A 19,430-nucleotide genomic window follows, 5' to 3' on the forward strand; every position below is an offset into this window, starting at 1 on the left:
CATGGTCCACATGGGCAGGCACCTTGCTTTTCATTGTTCACTCCACCCTTTTTCTCAGCATAGAAGCGTCTTTGAGAAAAATAGTCACCACAGCAGGGTAGCCGCGCCTCGGTGGAGCTGAACGCCGCGGTACGGTGAGCCACTGCAAAGAACATCCATACATATAATACTCGGCGGTGTTGAGCTGGTGGCGATCAGTGCTATTCGAAGAACGAAGGTCGGGTCGAGTATTATATATGGAGGTCCTTCGGCAGCGGCCACCGTTCTCCGAAATAACACAACGCGACACCAGCGACAATCCGTAAGGTCGAATATTTATTATGACATAAAACTTAGCAAAAAAACTTAATATTTTATTGGCTTTTTTTTTGCCTTAACTTGTCGAGTTTTAGTCAATAACTTTTTGATTCTTAACGATTTTTTATCAAGTATAAAATAAGTTTCTATGGTTAAATTTTAATATTAAAGTACTTGTATTTAGTATTCAATTCTTAATAGCACAGCTGCAATTAAAAATGCAAGAGATCATAAGTAAAAATTAAAAGCAACTGATTGGTAATAATCTAATTGACACTTTTGATCAATATGATGAGATTTTGAGTTGTCTGATGCTAACATTACTTTTTTAATATACATGTGTATAAGCAATCGGACAAAATGCGTTGAATAGAAGTTCTAAATGATATAACATTTTTTTTTAATATAAATTTAAATATAAATTAGTTGTAACATGTAACAAAAAAACCGATAAAATGCCTATGAATCAATCTAAATTATCATTATCCTAATAAAGCATTCGACAATAATCGTTTATTTAAAAATCGGTATAAATGCTTTGAAATTTCTACACAAAAACAAGTCGTATCATTATTTTTTAAATTTTCAGAAATAATGTTTAGAAATACTTACATAGCGGTGGTGTATTTTTTTTATTACTGGTAGTTGCCAATGGTCGTCCCTTGATACATTTTAACAGAGATACGTTTTTTGGTAATACAGCTTTCCTCAATACGAGCGCCATTGTAGTTGCGATTATTAATAATTGTTTTGGGTGTTGATTTTTACTTGTAAAATTTTGTTATTTATTTTGTTTACTTGAAAATTTTGGCCATGGTAGATGGTGTGGTGAGTCTTGCCGGAACAATTGCTGTTGTGAATAAATCTGAATTTGAATATTTTAGTCTTCTTCTTTTCAATTCTATCACAGTAAGGAGGTTAATTAATTAAAAAAAAAAAGAAATAAAATCTTTTTGGTCAAATAATATTAAAAAGTGCCAACCACTTGTATTAAGGGTGTGATAGACGTACGAGTAAGTTCGCGAACTTGAGGCTCGACGACTTTTTCGCCAGTGTGCCACCCTAAGTACGCGTACTTTAAAACCTCCGACTAAGTTTGTTGGCAAGCCGACAAGTTTGAAATTTTGCTCGTAGCCCGCCTCCGCTCGTACGTGTGACAGCACTGCGAGCCGCGAGCCGCCATTTTTAACCGACTTCCAAAAAAAGACGAGGTTCTCAAATCCATTTAGAACCTCAGAACTTTTGACTGGATAGACCGATTTCTATGACTTTTGTTTTAATCAAAAGGTGGTGTGTGTCGTGTAGTTCCATTTAAATATAATTGCGATCTATTAAGTAGTTTTTGGGTTATGTTGTTTATGGTTATGGTTAATGCGTATTTACTTGACTGTTTTTTCGTTTACCTACGGATTTGATGTTACTGGTCGATGTAATTGAAGTCGGTTTTTTTTTTTCATTTGCGAGCAAAAAATAAAATTATCTTTCGCCAGTCCGTGGACGCGCAGCGTTTGTAGTATTTAAATTTAAATTTTAAATTTTTGTTACTTTTGATTGTAAAGTTAATCAGAATGAATTATTTCCGAATTTCGTCTTTTTTTTGGTTTTTAAAATGTAATACAATACAATTCCAAAATAACACAAAGCTTCTTCTGTCGACGACATCGCAATACAGAATGAGTAAGCTTCACGTGTGTCACCGACGTCGAGCCGCAATCTTAAAAAGCAAGTTCTTTAAGTACGTACGTGTATTACCCCATTTACTAAGGTTTTTATGATTTTTGACTATACTAAATCTATATATATTATATATAAAATTTCGTGTCACAATGTATGTTTACGATAAACTCCGAAACTACTGAACCAAATTTTATCAAATTTTGTAAGCATCTGTAATTTGGTCCAACTTGGGAGATAGGGTAGTTCTTAGCTCAATTATTTATCTCAATATTTGTTACTGCAAATTAAATGTTTATTATACGAATTTAAAGTGTATTTATCGGCTAGTTCTAAAAAATCCTAATAGATGGCGGTTTGGCATCTAAGTTACACAGATATGCTTATGTGTATATATGCTTTTATGTATTTATAATTCTATTTATATTTATTTACTTTTGCACAATCCCACACTTTGTTACTAATAATCTCCTTTTACCCAGGGTTGTCTGGAAGAGATTGCTTAAAGCAATAAGACCGCCTTTGCATGTTTTCATTGTAACTACTTTTTATTTTATTTTATTTCTGTACTGCTGTTTTTTCTTTTTTTTTTTACTGCGTAAAAGTGTTTGACTATATTTATGCAAGAAGTAATAAATAAATAAATAAATAAATATCCGGTAGAAGGCACCGTATTTCTATTTCTAGATTACAGATGGCTCGTTTGAATATAGAATTAACATATATTTTAATAAATTGTAATTACTGAGCCACAGCAACGCGTGGCTAGGTCAGCTGTAATATAAATGAACCAGACCACGGCAATCATTTGTACGGCCAATACGAATGTTTGTCATGTGCGGAGATCGAACCCGCAACCGCCAACGCAACGGCCACAAACCAGTGCTGTGACCGTTGCGCTAACGCGACGTGGTATTGATTTTAAATCTCCTAAATAATGCGTCCAAAATCAAAATTAAATGCTATAAAAAACAAAAGTTTATCTTCATAAAATTGCCTTGTTGATGAAGTATATTTCATTTGTGTCATTCGTGTACCTGACTAATAATAATGCAATAAAATCAGATTTAAATTTTTTGTGATCATTAATTCGTTGTAGAGTTATTTTAAAACTATGATATCTTCTAAGATGTTCATTGTAATCAAATGACGTCGATAACAATTTGTTCAAAAAGAAAAACTTGTGATGAATAACGTATTTATTTGGATAGAGACTTATGTGATACTAGCCACTGGCCACGACTTCGTCCGCGTTGAACAGTTACTTGAAAAAAAAAACCCGATTTTGAAATATTCCTTATTAGTGCTCCGCTCACATTGATCTTAGCGTGATGATATATAGCCTATAGCCTTCCTCGATAAATGGGCTATTTAACATAGAAATAATTTTTTAAGTCGGACCAGTAGTTTCTGAGATTAGCGCGTTCAAACAAACAGACTCTTCAGCTTTATAATATTAGTATAGACAAATACCATATACATCTTTATCCAAATAAATATCTCTGTCAATAAAACCACCTTCGTAAGTAATGCATTATTTTGGAACTAACTTGATAACAATAAAAAAGGTTATAATGAATTAAGCATAAAAGACAGACAGACATTCTGTCGCGGACTTATTTTTTGGAAATGTTTAAAAGTTATCAATTCGGGCGCACGCAACAAGAGCTCTGTAAAAAGAATAATTTACAGGTAGTCTACAGCCTTCATCGGTAAATAGGCTATCCAACACAAGTAGAATGTTTCATTTCGAACAAGTAGCTTCTGTGATTAGCGCGTTTAAAGTTAAACAAACAAACAAAAAACTTTTCAATTTCATAATAATAGTCGTTTAGAAACAATAGCAGGCCAGATATTTCCAAAAATGTTACTACATAAAAAAGTTAAATTAATAATTTTAAAACCCCCCGACACAAAAAAAAATAGACACAGATACACAGATAGACCTTATAACACCCCTCTCTTTTTGCGTCGGGGCTAAAAGTAACTTTTAAAAAGTTCTTTAAAAATCCACTTAAATCAAAAACTCTATATATACACTATATATCTCTCTCTATAAATACTCTATACATATCTAATAGAATAAGACGATTTTTAACCGACTTCCAAAAAAGGAGGAGGTTCTCAATTCGACTGTATTTTTTTTTATGTATGTTACATCAGAACTTTTGACCGGGTAGACCGATTTCGACAAATTTTGTTTTAATCGAAAGGTGGTGTGTGCCGATTGGTCCCATTTAAATTTATTTGAGATCTAACAACTACTTTTCGAGTTATATCTAATAATGCGTTTTTACTTGACGCTTTTTTCGTCGACCTACGCTGTATTATACCGCATAACTTTCTACTGGATGTACCGATTTTGATAATTCTTTTTTTGTTGGAAAGGAGATATCCCTAGTTTGGTACCATGATAAGGTAACCAGGATCTGATGATGGAATCTCAGAGAAATCGAGGAAAACTCTCGAAAATCCGCAATAACTTTTTACTGGGTGTACCGATTTTGATAATTTTCAATTTAATCGAAAGCTGATGTTTATCATGTGGTCACATATAAATTTTATCGAGATCTGATAACTACTTTTTAAGTAATCTTTGATAACGCGTAGTTGCTTGACTATTTTTTCGTCGATCTACATTGTATTACTTGTCGATGTAATTGAAGTCGGTTTTTTATTCGTTTGCGAGCAAACACAATTATTCGTGTTAAGGTAAATATGTCTGTAGGTCTTATATGAAATAATAATTCCAATTAGTATTTATAATTATTATATTTTTAAAATATTTGCTTATAAGTTTTTGTCATAATTACATAAAAAAGTATATTACAATAGACTAAAAATACAGGTTATATTTATTTTTAGCTAGCTGCCCGGGTAGCCTTCGTTCTGTCAAAAGTTAATAGTAAAAATTAAAAAAAAAAATCCGTGGGCCTTAAGGATCGAAGGTCGAGCCATTCTCGAGTTATGCGCTTAGCAACATTCATTTTTATTTTATTTTTAATCATTTTCATCTTTTACAAATAACAAAAATATTGATATAAATAAATAAGAAATATTCGATACAGCATTATTTTAACAGCAAATGTAATGTTCCCTAATAAACAGAATTGCCGTTATATTTTGTCAGACAGTTTAAAATATGGTCACTCGTAACGTTGAATTATACGTAATCTTTATACGTAAATGTGCTGTGTGGCTACGGCACCAAAGAATATAGCCACCCCCTCTCTTCCCGTGGGTGTTGTAAGAGGCGACTAAGGGATAATAAGGTTCCACTACCACCTTGGAACTTAAGAAGCCGACCGATGGCGGGATTACCATCTAACCGCTGGCTTTGAAACACACAGGCCAAAGACAGACAGCAGCGTTTTAGGTGCGACAAAGCCAGCCCTGCGGTCACCAACCCGCCTGCGCAGCGTGGTGACTATGGGCAACACACATGAGTGCACGCATTTTTGGCGCGAGTTTGTGGAGGCCTATGTCCAGCAGTGGACTGCAATAGGCTGGAATGATGATCATGAACGTGAATTCAATAACAGCAACGTCAACTATTTATTTTTTAACTTCCTTGAAGTCCCTATTTTTAAAATCACCTGCTCGCACAGAACGAACCGGATTTCTGAAATTTCCTATGGAAATATTGAGATTTGAGAAATATTATAAAATAATATTCAATAATTCATAAATATTATTAATAATTAAATACTGAAATATTTTACACGGGGCTAAATTCACCTGTTGTCAATAAAATTTCTGATTGTTTAGATTTGGCTTATTAACGTCATCTAACTGATAAAAGTTTTAGATTTTTTTTCTATTACACCAGTGATTAATAAACGTTATCCTGCAGATAAGTTACTGATAGGCTTTAACATCAGAAGGTAGAATAGGATATTAAGACCTGTTTCGCCTCATTTACTAAACTACAATTTGAAAATTAACAATTACGAATAGAGATTTGTCAGAAATAATATAGAGTTCCATGGTTAGTTATAGCAATTTTGACTAGCCTGTTGGCGCAGTTTGTAGTAACCCTGCTTTCTGCTCCCGGGGTTGTGGGCCCTGCTGAAAATTCCAAATAAAAAACGATGATTTGTATGGAATATTCCAGATAGATCTATCTGGATCTAGATAGCCCAGATAAAAATTGTATGAAAATATTGGAATCCCTGTTTCACACACAATAGTTTACAATAACTTTCCCGCTTGAGTGTGGGTGTAATAAATAAAATAAAATAAAAATATAATAATATATATATTTATTTATAAATGTATTATTAATTGAAACGAAACAGACGATAAGAACTTCTCTCTACATTCTAGAGGTATAAATCCCTTGTAGTATCTTGGAGGGACCGCGTACGAAACACCACCGTGCTACAACGAATGGGGAAGGCCACAGAGATACTTACAACCATAAAGAGGAGGAAATTGGAATATTTTGGACACGTGATGCGCAACACCAAAAAATATAAACTCCTTCAACTTATCATTCAGGGGAAAGTAGCAGGCAGAAGGAGGCCTGGCCGCAGAAGGATATCGTGGCTAAAGAACTTGCGCCAGTGGTTCGGGAAGAGTACAAGATCACTTTTTAGAGCAGCGGTCTCAAAAGTTGAAATCGCCCCAATGATTGCCAACCTTCGCAAGGAGACGGCACCTTAAGAAGAAGTATATCAGTAAATAATGTATCTGATAAACTTTATCGGCAGCTAGTATAATTTATATTTAATATGAACACCATTTATTAGAAAAATATAAATAAATAAACAAATCAATGCCATAGAGTCAACGGCACCTACTAAGATTTTTTTCTGCGTCGTAGGTACGGAAATACACATAATACATGAACACACACAAGACCACGGCAAACATCTGTATGGCCAATACAAATGCATACCGTGTGCGGCGATCGAACCCGCAACCGCCAGCGGAACAACGACCAATCAGCACTGGGACCGTTGCGCTAGCGCGTCGTCAGATATATACAAATCAAACTCGAAATATTTTCTGTGACCAATGCTTATAAACAACAATTTTAAATATATCTAAATGTGTAGTAACCAGTAGAAATTCAGTAACGAGAAACCGCTTTGTTCATTTTGTAAAATTGAAGAGTTAGAAGAATTGATACTATAGGAAATTTTGAGAAAATACCACACTATGATTTCTTAATTATTGATCTGTATTAACACTATTTCATGCCACGATTGTCATTTTGTATCTCACGATATTGTGTACACTCACAATGTCATCTAAATCGAAGCTCGAAATATATTATATAACAATAATCGCAATAAGTCCTCAGGTAATTAAAAGAGTCGATAGTAACCTTCAAAGCTTAAAAATATATTTAATCTGTATCGTTTGTCGCTAGATAAACATGACCCATATTTTAGACTGTATTTAATTCAGGCTGCGGGACCATCTCCCATAGATTATTGGTATTAATCTTCATCCAGTTACTCATTATTATAAATCATCGTGTTGAGCTGGTGGCGAAACGTTCGCAGATCCCGCTGGACCTTCGTCTTCACCTTCATGGTCCATCCCTTGACCCATTGCTGCTCCCATTAAACCCTAAAATGAAAATGATTATTTTCGTGTATTTTCTTTTGTCATTAGTCTATGATTGTCTATTAAAATAGATTAGCGATTTATTATCTGTCCCAACAAGTGTCAAACATCGGTTTATTCCCCGGAACTAGTGTAGCAGCAAAGAGTAAAATAACTTGCTTATACAATGTAGCAGCGCGATGATTAATTTTTAAATCTCTAATATTATCAAAGATTGCCCTAAGGGTATAAAGCCATTAATAGAAAACTTATATCTTGAAAATAACTCTAAGAAAACTTATGTAAATTAAAAAGTCAAAACAACCTGACAGCACGAACAGAACAGACATGTGAGGCACGCTGTGCACGCAGCACAAGTAGCCATTTCACCAACACGCGGCGCTGCCTGTCCTTGCCCTAGAAACAAAAAATGAAATTAACCGAAAACATTTATATTGCCTAATGTTTAACGAACATCAAAAACATTATTTAAAAAATTTATTACAGACCAATGATGTGGTATGATCCATTATAAGCACTCCAAATTTTATTAACTTACAAAACCAGAACCATCGATCGTGTGCGTTGTCGGCCCCACCTCTTACCCTCCGAAGAGCTCTGACTCTAGGTACTCTAGGTACTCTGGGTACGATTGAGGTACTTCTCCAGAGGGACTGCTCCATTCTTGTTATGTACTCGTATCACTCAGTGAATACGCATATTACTCAATGAATTCGTTAATTACCAGGATAGCCCTGTCCAGGATAACTTTGAGGTGGATAGCTCTGTCCAGGATAGCCTTGAGGAGGGTAGCCCGGTGGAGGATATCCTTGTCCCTGATGGTAGCCATGGCCTGGATAATTTTGTGGATAGCTTTGAGAGTATCCAGAAGGGTAAGTCTAAAAACAGTACGAATGAAAATAAAACAACTAAGTCAGAAATAAGCATTGTAAGGGTTTAGGATAAGAAAAGTTATATATTATTTATAGTACATAATATATATGTATATATTGTAGTTATCGGCACGGATATTGAGCGCTGACCTACCTTACCAACTGTACCTACCTTGTGGAAAAAATCTTATAAACCTCATGAAAAGATGGTCAAATGAAGACCAAATTGTCATAGATCTCATAACCTCTCATAACTCGGTATGAGAATTTGGTCTACATTTGTCCATTTTATTATGAAATTTCTTTTCTATAGCGTATTTCAACGTTTTATGGACACAGATATATGTGATATAGATATTTTATGAGTGCTAAATACTTTAACATTTCATTTATTTTTATATTTTGGTACAGCATAAAATACATTCTATTTGCGATTCCTGCATGACTGGCAAAGCGGAAGTTCCCACTATACTAAAACGGCCGACCACACCTACAATACTATAACTATTTCATGATGATCAAATGAAGGTACCTGCCCAGGCATGCCATGACCTGGCTGTCCATATGGCGGTGGAGATACATTGGCTATTGGTGGACCTTGGTAACCTTGCCCAGGGCCCGGATTGGGGTATGTACTACCTTGGAAACCACCGGTGTTCATTGGATTCTGACCTCCAAATGGACCACCTTGACCCCCCCAAGAACCTGTTTCTTGACGGAAGTGACGGCGACCTTGGCTGCTTGGCTATAATTATAAATATCAACTTTCTCTCATACCTTCTTTTAAGGTTTCTTGGCTTTTTAAGTGACGTTGTATGTCAAATTAAACAAACGCCTAATCTAGATTTCTGATCTGCTGTGTGGTTACGGCAGTAAATAATATAGTCACCCCCTCTCTTCCCGTGGGTGTCGTAAGAGGCGACTAAGGGATAACACAGTTTCACTACCACCTTGGAACTTAAAAAGCCGACCGATGAAGGGATAACCACCAAACGGCTGGCTTTGAAATACACAGGCCGAAGACGGGCAGCAGCGTCTTCGGTGCGACAAAACCAGCGTTACGGTCACCAACCCGCCTGCCCAGCGTGGTGACTATGGGCAACACACATGACTTCACACCAATTTCGAAGCGAGCTTGTGGAGGCCTATGTCCAGCAGTGGACTACGATAGGCTATAATGATGATATTGATGATGATGATGAATCTAGATTTAGCATTTAAATCAGAACAACATTGTAAATTAACAAATAAATGAACACTCCACACTAAAAAGTCTTCTGTAGGCTGTGAATATCTGGGGTTCGATAGCACATAAAACCGTCATACGTGATCATGACAAAGATTTGTATATTGTTGTATGGCATACCTACATATACAAATATTTTTCTTGTGCAATGTCAGAACTCGCCAACGCTAGTATAGTTGGTGTCACCACTGCTCCAACTATAACGTTTTGTATTTACAGTTTTGTTTGTTAAGAAAATCAATAAAAGAGGTGTGAAGGTGGGGTCTGCTCCTCGTGTCGATCGATCGAATCGAGTTATCGAGCGGTATCCGTTTAAGGTCATAATTATCATTATATATTGACAAAGGTCACGTCAAAATAAATAGATATCTCACGTTCAACTGCCCCTTAGGATTTACTAATGAGGCGATTTAGATACAAAATCACAAGGGCCCAGACGTTGGCTAACTGTAACGTCTATATGCCTGTTTCAGCTCAATTAATATCATAACTACAACTACAGTCCTCCCGTGACCATCGTTGCTTTAAAGTATCCGAAACGTCGGAACTTTAAAAAAACTTAACTGCGATAAAATTGGAAAAAATTTTTTATTGTAATACAAATACAATTTTAGATTCACAATCGCGAATAAAAATATTCCATAAATAAATTGAAATTCGACGGTGAAAATAAAATAAAATGTGTGTGTGTGAGTGTGTGCAATTCTCACACGGCAGAAGTAAAACTTCTGAAAAGTAGTCTTCGAGAGATGTTTTTCACGGAGAATATAAAATACAGTGTATTGTACATATTCATTCATTCTCTCCGAATCTCTCCATTTATGTGTTTGCTTCTTTATCGTGACGCATTTCCGTTTCAACGAGTTTCAAATCACAACGACTCTTAAGAACTAAAATTATTTAAAACTGGATTTTTACCATTTTTTATATTTCAATTTTTCGGAGATCGATATTTATTGTCATTATCGACGAATGTCTTGTTCACGTTCAGAGATAGTTCAGTCTCGCGAACAAGACATTCGTAGTCAGTCAGTCAGTTCAGCCTATTGCAGTCCACTCCACTGCTCGACATAGGTCCCAAGGTCGCGCTAGACATCCCGGTTTTCAGCAATCCCCATCCAGTCTCCACCGGCAATCTTACGTAGATCATAGACATTATTTCGACATTCGTAGATAATTTCGAAATATTGAACGTTTTCAATAATTTAAGAAATGAAAATAACCATGTTAATTTAAAATCTTAGATTCTAAAAAAATTTACTTCAATAATAGGTTACAAACTTTTATCTGTTAGATATCTTACGGATACTGGTGAAAAGGCCTCTATATGTCACATGTAGTCAAGAGTCAAAGAAAAAGTGCAGGAAAATTTCTGGGCGGGATATCTTTTTTACTTGAGGGTAACGGAAAGTGCCTACAGATCAATTAATGAACATCGAGCACAATTCTTCTAGCATTTAGGCATAATCCAGTGTGACGTGGCCACCGATGGCACATCTCACTAATCAGCCAATAATAAGTATCCACAAGTGCGTTTACCAGCCTTAAGTGTCAAGCACTAAACTGAATTGATATATATTATGCTACGGCTCAGGCAGATGATACCACAACAGGGTGACAAAGTAGCGTATAGTTCACCTGATGATAAGCGGTAAATTAACACAGCATAACCTTAGGATCTCTGGCTTTCTTACCCACCACAGAATTTGGCTAGGCTTTAGATTAAGAACCGTCATTTTGAAGTTAGATAGGTTAGGGTTTTTTTTTGTAACGAAATTATGTCGATAAACGGTCAAATTTTGAGCTTAGATAATTCGACTGTTCTTAATCTAAAGCCTTACCCAGTATTTTTTTATATATCTAAAAATTGGTCGGCAAACAAGCGTACAGCTCACCTGAAAGTAAGCGATTGCTGTAGCTCATAGACGCCTGAGACACCAGAAGCATCGCAAGCGCGTTGCCGACCCTATTCCCAATCCCCCCAGGAGCTCCGGTTACCTTACTCCCAGGAACACAACACTGCTTGAAAGCAGTATTATTTGACAGTGATCCTCTCTAAGATACTAATGATAAAATATAACTCAATATTTATATTCTAACCAGATTTCCCATTCAAACCTTCAAATATTCAGAAGTTGTTTTATATTTTCATTATTTTATCTATTATTCAAACAATGAATTAAAATTACAATTGTAAATAAGCAAAATTGTAATTTAATTAGCGTGACATTTCTGAAGTCACTTATATTTGATATTTAAAACAGATAAAAAATAGTAGGTAAGCTAACAACGGGAGTACATGAAGACGGAAACTGATATTGGGATGAGACTTTGTGCAGAGGTAGTACCCCTTTTGGGTGTTTTAACTTCCACGTAACTCCGTCGAATGTCCAGCCGTTTAAGATAAAATCACCCTCAGTTTTAAGGATTTCATTGAAAGTATAACTTAAACTAAATCCTACGAGCTAACATTTTTTTTAACGTGGTGAAAATCCTCATGAACACCCTCCGGCGAGGAAACTGTATGAAAGTATAACTTAAACTAAATCCTACGAACTAACCTTTTTTTTAACGTGGTGAAAATCCTCATGGACACCCTCCGGCGAGGGGACATCGGAGGGAAGTCAGACCCTTACTGAATAAAAACCATTCACGTGTGAGCAGACCCCCGCCAAAGTGGGACGAGATGGGGTCTCGCTAGCATGCAAATCTAAGCGATGTCTACCTCTGTCCGATACAGGGAGCAGAATGATCACTCAATTCATCCAAATTCATGTTTTGGCTTTTAGATTAAAATGTCACACGTCCAAATATTTTATGTGACTTTATACCCTCTACAAACACAGAAGGATGTGTGACATTACGTGTGACATGTCAATCAATTACAAATTTCAAGGTACTGGGCGCAATTTCACTCGCTCGCTCGCTTCAGCCTGTAATATCCTACTGCTGGATATAGGGCTCTTTAAACATTTTTTAATATCATATAAAAATTCGACCGCTCCGGCGGGGATCGAACCTGCATCTCCGACTGTCCGTGTACTCTAGCCAATTAAGCTATGGAACGATGTATCCGTTAGATCGAAATTTTTGATATGATGATTTTTTTTTCGGTTTTAAGGTTAAAATCGTACGAATTATAAATGTCGTCTTCTGTCAAAGATTACCATTGTAATATGAAACTTTGAATAGTTACGGGTTTCTGTAAAGAAATCACTATAGACGGCGCCACGGTCGCTTAGAACTGAATATGAAATCATCATAGATATCAAAAATTGCAATCTAACGGAATTTCGATCTCTTATAGATATGCTGTGTGGTTACAGCAGTAAGAGTATAGCCATCCCCTCTCTTCCCGTGGGTGTCAGAAATAAATAAAATTGGAGTCTATAATCCTAAAATAACTGCTTTTTAAAAAATGAATATGATGTATACACGGTACATGTAGCAAAATAATATTTTTTACAATTTTTGTCTGTCTATTTGGTCCGACTAATCTCTGAAACGGCTGGACCGATTTTGACAGAACTTTCACTGGCAGATAGTTGATGTGATAAGGAGTAACTTAGGCTACTTTTATTTAAGAAATTTATTTATTTTATAATTGAATAATAAATAATTGAATTGCGAACTGAACAATAACTTTTTTGTTAAATTCTACGCGGACGAAGTCGCAGGCAAAGCTAGTAGATAAATACAATAAAGAATCTTAACAAAAAGAATTTTCATTAAATCCACTGTGTAATTGTTATTTTCCATTGCGCATTAATTGAGACCATGAATTCAGTTCCAATTAGCCATCTAATTATTACTTAACACAAGCTGTGAGATGAATGAGGTTCATTTGAAAACTTAACAACAACAAAATAATAGTGTATATCTACCATGATTCTAATTGATTCTTGATTCTATAAAAGCTGAAACGACTAAACGGCACAAATATTCGTCATTAATTCCAAATTACATCTTTGCGCCGTTTGCAGTCGAAACACTTGGACCTTGGAGTAGCAGTGCTAAAAAATTTTTTAAATGAGATAACTACTCGCCTTATTGCCTCCACTGGTGACAAGAGGGCTGGTGCATTTTTTGCCCAGATAATCGGCATAGCAATTCAACGGGGAAATGCTGCCAGCATTCTTGGCACGATTCCACGCGAACATGATTTATACCAAAACTATCTGTAAATATTTAGTTCTTAAGTTGTGAATTGTAAATATCTATAATGTTTAATAAACTATTGTTATTATTTCGCTCAAATTTAAATGATATTACATGACAAGGATCAGCTGTCAAATAGAAAGAGAATCGTCAAAGTCGGTAAATGCTGTAATGAGTTATGAAGTATGTAGTATGCTCTCTTCTTGTGAGTGTAGGTGGTGTGTGGCAGCCGCGGATGTTTATTTTTTACTGATATGTGCTGGGTACTGTTGGTGTATGTTGGTGTCGGTTAAGTTTTAAGTGAGCTACAATTTGTGTGAGTGTGTGTTTGGTTGAGTGCTGTCAGCGATGTCGCTCCAAGCGAATGACAATGAGGAGTCACTGAAAATCAGCGTCTCACCATTGTTGCAATGGTGTGGCAAATGCTGAGTGGCTGCCTGTATTGTTCGTAATATCTGTGAAATCGTATTTGTATTTTTTTGATCTTTTTATTGTGAACAATAAAATATTTTTCTTTCTTTCTTTCTTTCAAGTAACACATTAAAAAAAAACGAGTGCGCTTTAGACCACATGAATGAAGTAAACTTTCTGCACAATAGTCCTGCACTGTGTCTTAGATATACGAAGCGTATTTGGATTAGAGAGAAATAAAGAAAATGTGTGCTCGCCCCTCTCTCTCTTGCTCCGTTCTCGCCCAATCACACTTTTCGTAACGCAATCGTCATACATTCACCAGCTTACTCCCCAAGTCAAACGTGCGTAAAGAAGTACAACAAGAAAATACAGTCTAATTTTGAATCTGCTCCATTTTTTTAAGTCACCTGAAAATGTCATCACTGCGAAACTGAATATGTTACTGAATAATTGACTCTTCTAAGCTAAAGTTCTTTAGCATTTGGCCATCAAAAGTGCAGAACAATCAAATACAAGAATAAGCAACACAATCAAAATCAAAATTATTTTATATAATTGTGTTTGCTCGCAAACGAAAAAAACCGACTTCAACTACATCGACAAGTAATACAACGTAGGGAGACGAAAATATAGTGAAGTAAATACGCGTTATCAAAGATTACTCAAAAAGTTGTTATCAGATCTCGATGAAATTTAAATATGACCACATGATAAACATCAGCTTTCGATTAAATTAAAAATCATCAAAATCGTTACACCCAGTAAAAAGTTATGCGGTATAATACCACGTAGATTGACGAGAAAATAGTCAAGTAAAAACGCATTATTCGATATAACTCGATAAGTTGCTGTTAGATCTCAAATAAATTTAAGTGGGACCAAACGATACACACCACCTTTCGATTTAAAAAAAATTATCGAAATCGGTCCGCCCAGTCAAAAGTTCTGAAGTAACATACGTAAAAAAAATACAGTCGAATTGAGAACCTCCTCCTTTTTTGGAAGTCGGTTAAAAGTATTCAAGAGCACTTGATTCGTCATTTCACAATATTTATTATTTACTCGACCAGAAAGTTGACGCACTTTGTTGTGACCCTGCTTTCTGCTCCGAGAGTTGTTTCGATTTCCGCCTTGAGTCTGGATGTAATGTAAACATTTATTTGTATTTGTATACTTATAAAAAAATATCCGTTGCTTCCTGAAACAAGTGCATTGAATTGTTAATTATAGAAACAAAACGACCGTGTGAGTATTTCACTACATAGTAGATATATAAAAAAACAACAAAAAAACCTGCCTGCGTGAAGAACATCTTAGAAACACTTAAAAACATCAATACGGTAGTTCTTCGAAGTTTTATGCAACATCGTACATAACCTGCAGTCGGAGACACGCACAAAGAGAGAATGATTTAACTTATCCTTCAATTTCATGCATCCACATTTTTACCCGACTGCCAAGGAAGGGTTATGTTTTTCGCGCGTATCTTGTATGTATGTATGTATGTATGCTTCTATGTAATATTCTTTACTACCTCATATTTCCAGAACCACTGAACGGATTTAATTAAGGTATCATAATTGAGGTATCGTTAGGTTCGTCTTAGCTGCCCAAGTGTTCTTAGATAGGTGACATTAAAAAAACATCAAACATGGCGGCTACGCGAAACCATTGCAATTAATGAAAAAAAAATTTTTTTCTCGAATACTACAATATGGGTATCAAATTGAAGGGCACCATACAAGGATTTTATAAAGGTATATCATGATTATAATTTAAACTTTCTTATTGTATTTTTTTTATTAGTATTACGGTAAGAATAATCATTATATACCTTTTTGAAATCCTTGAATTAAGCCCTTTAATTTGATACACATATCAATCGAAAAAAAAAATTGTTTCGTTAGCTACAATGGCTTCACACAGCTTCCATGTTTAATTTTTTTTAACGTCACCTATCTAAGAATACTTGGGCTACTAATACAAATCGAACGATACCTCAATTATGTAAATCCGTTCAGCAGTTCTGGAGACATGAGATAATAAAGTATATTACATACATATGCTGTGTGGCTACGGCACTAAAGAATTTAGCCACCCCCTCTCTTCCCGTGGGTGTCGTAAGAGGCGACTAAGGGATAACAAGGTTCCACAACCACCTTGGAACTTAAAAAGCCGACCGATGGCGGGATAACCATCCAACTGCTGGCTTTGAAATACTCAGGCCGAAGACGGGCAGCAGCGTCTTCGGTGCGACAAAGCCAGTACTGCGGTCACCAACCCGCCTGCCCAGCGTGGTGACTATGGGCAAAACACATGAGTTCACGTTATTTTTGGCGTAAACTTGTGGAGGCCTATGTCCAGCAGTGGACTTTATAGGCTGTAATGATGATAATGATTACATACATACAAGATAGATAAGAGACGCGAAACACATAACCCTTCTCATGCAAGTCTTGCATCGGGTAAAAACAGTTTCTTCCCGCTGTCTGTCCCTATGTATGATTAGATCTTTAAAACTACGCAACGGATTTCGATGCGGTTTTTTTTAGTAAAGGTCGCGACGTCGTCAGCGTGAACGCTATACAGCACTAAAAATACCTACGATTATACCTTTTAAAATAACATTCATTTACCCGTTTCTTCTTTACATTTCATATCTACAGAAACATCTCATAGATGGCGCTGCTTTAAAATTGTCTTGTCTACTTATATTCATTTAATTGTGTTTATCGGCTTAGTTACTTACATTGCGTGATTTTTATAGTGTGAAGCTAGCTTATATAGCATGCTTATTAACATAATAACAACAACATTCAAATATGCGTCGTTAGATTGCACGTTGTTACAGAATGCGTTGAGGAAATAAAGGTTCACTGCTCGTTCCCGGTAGGTGATAGCATGATAATATGTAGCCTATATGTTGACCCGACTTCTTAATAATATTCGTGCCAAATTTGAAGTAAATCCATGCGGTACTTTTTATGTTTATCCCGGACCAAACAGACACACAGACCATACAGACAAACAGACCAAAATACTAAAAACTATATATTTGGCTTCGGTATCGATTGTAGATCACACCCCAAGTATTCTTTAGAAAAATATTCAATGTGCAGTTTTAACTTTCCTATCATTTTATTATATGTATAGATGACGTGTATTTATTATTCGTTGAATGCGCAATTTTTTAACAAAAAAAAAAAAAAACAATAAACAAACATCCTTCAAACTTGATGCTTAGCTAGAATTTGTATCACGATGTTTAATTTATTCAAATTAAATCAGATTATGCCTGTTATTTAAACACAATATTCTGAAATTTTTAATTTACTTTACAAAAATATATGTGACAGCTTCTGCCCGCGAGAATAGGAACAATTCTTTTTTAAGTACTTAGATGATTTTACGCAGCGCACGCAGCGGAAACTCTCAAAAGAAAAAAATCTCGATTTTAAAACATTCTTCATTGGTGCTCAGCTCCTATTGATCTTAGAGTGATGATATATAGCCTATAGCATTTCTCGATAAATGGGCTATCTAACACTGAAAGAATTTTCCAAATCGGACCAGTAGTTCCTGAGATTAGCGCGTTTAAGCAAACAAACAAACTCTTCAGCTTTATAATATTCGTATAGATTTTTGGGTATGAGGAGATAGCCTAAAACCTCACCACACATAGATGGGGGTAGCAGGTTAAAAAATTGCTATAATACATAAGTAGATATGTAAGTTACATATATACAAGACCCTTCCAATCGTTCTCCTACATGGAGAAAGAGGTCTATGCCCAGCAGTGGGATCTTACAGGCTGAACCGTGGTATACAAGACCTATATGTAAGTCTAGAATATTTTGTCAATCAACTTCTTAAAAATCTACTACGGCTACTTCCGCGCTTCGTCATTTGACAATCAAGGTCGTTATTAATTTGCAAAGTTTCCACTATCGTTAAATAAATAATTTAAACTTGAGTTTCGTTATTGCGACGCAACTGTCTGAGGAAATGTTTAATGTATATAATATTTTGTTCTAAAAGTTTTATTTGTTATGTGTTTTCGAAATCAATATATATTTACGAAACATTAAATATACTGTATAAAATGTGTATTGTTCATTCACTCATTTTTTATGGTATCAGTGGCACCGTAGTAAGACTGTTTAATTGTTGTGTTGTATATACCACTTGTATATAATTATACCTCTATTAGGTTGAGAAACAAAAAAAATAAATTATAGTTTTAAAAAACTAAAAAAAAAACATACTTTTATAGCTAATCGAACTAAAAAGTAAAAAATAATTTTCAATAACAAAGAGTTTATATTACATTAGTAGAAGATTGAACAATCAATCGTAATTAATTACTTCAAAATAAAATTATAATAAAATTTAAGTTATTAAGAGAATAATTCAATTCAGAGTAAAAAACGTAGAGTGCATTTTTTTATATTTTCATAACTTTTTACTTTTAGGTATATGTTTTTATTAGCGACCCGCCCCGGCTTCGCACGGCTGCAATGCTGATACTAAATATACTAAAAAATGTCTTTTTTGATAGTATGAAGCTAGCTTATAGCATGGTTAGGTTAGGTTAGGTTAGAACAACATTCGAATATGCGTCTTTAGATTACACGTTGTTACAGAATGCATTGAACAAATAAAGGTTCACTGCTCGTTCCCCGTAGGTGATAGCGTGATAATATGTAGCCTATATGTTGACCCGACTTTTTAATAATATTCGTGCCAAATTTGAAGTAACTCCATGCGTACTTTTTGAGTTTATCCCGGACATACATACAGACAAACAGATAAAAATTCTAAAAACTATATTTTTGGCTTCGGTATCGATTGTAAATCACACCACAAGCATTGTTTAAAAAAAATATTCAATGTACAGTTTTGACTTTCCTACCATTTTATTATATGTACATATAACTCTCCGCATAGATAGTTGCAAGTAGAATAATTGCTACATTTTATATATCAAGCACCCCACGCTTTTTGCAATCATTTGCTAGCTTTCTTCACGTTGCTAACTTCTTTTTTGTTGACTAGCTAACTTCAAGGTGTCGGTTTTTTTGTAACGGTGTGCGCGCGCATCGTAAAAATTTACTCTCATCATTTTTCCCTAACGACCCAAATAATTATAGCTTCAAAAATGAACGAAACGTGGTCTTGCCGTGAAAAGAGTA

General features: G+C 35.2%; 1 protein-coding gene across 1 annotated transcript; it reads right to left on the reverse strand.

Annotated features, from left to right (window-relative positions):
* Window positions 1-7,443: 7,443 nt before the first annotated feature.
* Window positions 7,444-9,081, reverse strand: LOC123667250 (cysteine-rich and transmembrane domain-containing protein B-like). The gene is made up of 4 exons (XM_045601208.1): window positions 8,953-9,081; window positions 8,273-8,426; window positions 7,853-7,944; window positions 7,444-7,551 (listed from the first exon to the last, which is right to left on the reverse strand). The coding sequence occupies exons 1-4, from the start codon at window positions 9,079-9,081 to the stop codon at window positions 7,444-7,446; spliced, it is 483 nt and encodes a 160-aa protein (XP_045457164.1).
* Between the last annotated feature and the right edge of the window lie 10,349 nt (window positions 9,082-19,430).

The sequence above is a fragment of the Melitaea cinxia genome, chromosome 27 (genome assembly GCF_905220565.1).
Source record: "Melitaea cinxia chromosome 27, ilMelCinx1.1, whole genome shotgun sequence".
Classification (NCBI taxonomy): Eukaryota; Metazoa; Arthropoda; class Insecta; order Lepidoptera; family Nymphalidae; genus Melitaea; species Melitaea cinxia.

What these genes read in the sequence shown, in the direction of transcription:
- LOC123667250 (XM_045601208.1), bottom strand. Translation starts at nt 9,081, where the DNA reads ATGAACACCGGTGGTTTCCAAGGTAGTACATACCCCAATCCGGGCCCT. An exon ending in TCCTGGACAGGGCTATCCTG is followed by an intron (nt 7,945 to 8,272) that starts GTAATTAACGAA and finishes TTTTGTTTCTAG; the next exon opens with GGCAAGGACAGGCAGCGCCG. An exon ending in TGTTCTGTTCGTGCTGTCAG is followed by an intron (nt 7,552 to 7,852) that starts GTTGTTTTGACT and finishes TTTTCATTTTAG; the next exon opens with GGTTTAATGGGAGCAGCAAT.